Source organism: Littorina saxatilis, linkage group LG9 (genome assembly GCF_037325665.1).
Source record: "Littorina saxatilis isolate snail1 linkage group LG9, US_GU_Lsax_2.0, whole genome shotgun sequence".
NCBI lineage: Eukaryota > Metazoa > Mollusca > Gastropoda > Littorinimorpha > Littorinidae > Littorina > Littorina saxatilis.
The window spans coordinates 27,068,071-27,070,008 of NC_090253.1; the positions used below are offsets into that span (position 1 = coordinate 27,068,071).

General features: G+C 41.1%; 1 protein-coding gene across 2 annotated transcripts in view; it reads right to left on the reverse strand.

Annotated features, from left to right (window-relative positions):
- Positions 1 to 1,024: 1,024 nt before the first annotated feature.
- Positions 1,025 to 1,938, reverse strand: part of LOC138975747 (uncharacterized) — a 6,847-nt gene continuing 5,933 nt past the window's right edge. For both annotated transcript variants that reach the window (XM_070348496.1, XM_070348495.1), the window contains exon 7: positions 1,025 to 1,710. In XM_070348496.1, coding sequence (XP_070204597.1) covers positions 1,496 to 1,710 — 215 coding nt within the window. In that variant the 3' untranslated portion in view covers positions 1,025 to 1,495. The remainder of the gene's footprint in view (positions 1,711 to 1,938) is intronic.

Below are 1,938 nucleotides of genomic sequence, written 5' to 3' on the forward strand. Positions count from 1 at the left end.
ATAGAGAAATTGATTGGCAAAAAGTGTTCCGATGCACACACAAAATAAAAGAAGTCAAGTTACGATGGTTCCAGTTGAAAATTATCTACCGAATTCTGGTTACAAACTCTATTTTAAAGAATATGGGGGTAACAATTAATAACCTGTGCAATTTTTTTAATTTGCAAAGAGACACCATTATTCATTATTCATGGCAGTGTGAATTTGTTCAAACCTTTTGGAACAACCTTAAACAGTGTATGAAAGAAAAATGTTTGAACTGTGCTCACTTGTAAACCCATTTTGAAGATTAACAAGATGATGGCAAACACACACACACACACACACACACACACACACACACACACACACACACACACACACACAAACACACACAGACAACACACACACACACACACACAAGCACGTTCGCACGCACACTCGTACAGTTATATGAAAAGTACATATTAAAGAAAGAAAAGAAATCACCTCTACCACACCACAGGTAATTCACAATCACAAACACAATTTTTTTTTTAGTACAAAAATATATTGTATCATAACACAACATATTTCATCGTTAACACAACCGAAAACATATGCTTGCTTCAAATGCATCAGAACTATATAGGCGAATAAGACACCGAGTTTAATAAAAACAACCTTTCCAAAATTATCACGATGAAAAGTTAAGGCGACACCTGAGATAGTTCAATTAATGTATGTCTTTCGATTCTCTTTCTTGTTTTTTGCTTTCTTTATAACCAGGCATGCTTAGCCTGGAAATATTGTTAATGGAATTCTGATAAGCTCTGCGATATGCATATGGGCATATTAACAAACAGATGAAATAGAACTTAAAAAAACAACAACATCAAACGACAACTTGATGAGAATTACACTGACAAGATGTACACAAATAAGCTCACAATGAATCCGTTGACAATATTTGTATTTGGTCACGTTAAAAACAGAGCATTACATTTCACAAAACCCTTTTTTCAATAACATGATGTCAAAACATGTAGCATAATTATGCAATACGTTTCCTTTTACTTAACGTCTCCTTCGAGAACATGCATGTCGGCCATCAAGCTTCAAGCCAACATTTTTTATGAATTTGCATCGGTTTTGTTCAACAAGAAGAAATCTCTAGATACCTGAGGGTGATTTTCTTCCAAGGTAGGTTATGGTTAAATGTCATGCTTCATTTTGATAGCCGTCTTGGTGTGGCATTTTTCTGTATGTGTGAGACCACACAAGGCAAATTTATGTGGGTTTTTTTTTAAACAGATAATTAAGTCCTCGTTCTTCTGGTTCTTTTACGTCTTCCTCTTACAGCAACAGCTCAACAACTGCATCTTTCGCATGCAAAAACCCAAGCCGTCCAAAAAACTGCATCTTTCGCATGCAAAAACCCAAGCCGTCCAACAAAGCTTGGTGAAAGCCGGAAATCGAGACAAGCACGGCTTGACTGGTCGCCCTTTTGCCTCTGGACCGATGAAGATCACGTCACTTATGCTCCTCCGTTTTCTCCTTGTCCTTGGCCGCGTCCTGGGCGTCCTGGACGTCCTGGACGTCCTTGGCGTCCTGGGCGTCCTTGGCGCCCTTGGTTGCTTTGGGGTCGCGGCTCGGGCGTATCGGCCAGAATGCTGACCTTAGAGAACAGGGTCACGAAGGTGGTCACGGTCTGACCAGCCGGTTCCTCTCCGGGAGCTGGGAAAGTGAGGGCTGCAAAACGAACAGGAATAAGAGGCGTGGTTTTAAAAATACACACACACACACACACACACACACACACACACATGCGCGCGCGCACATAATCACATGCACACACGCATGTACACATGCAAACACTGCACGCACGTACACGCACACACACACACACGCGCAAGAACGCACGTACACACACACACACACACACACACACACACACACACACACACACACACACACACA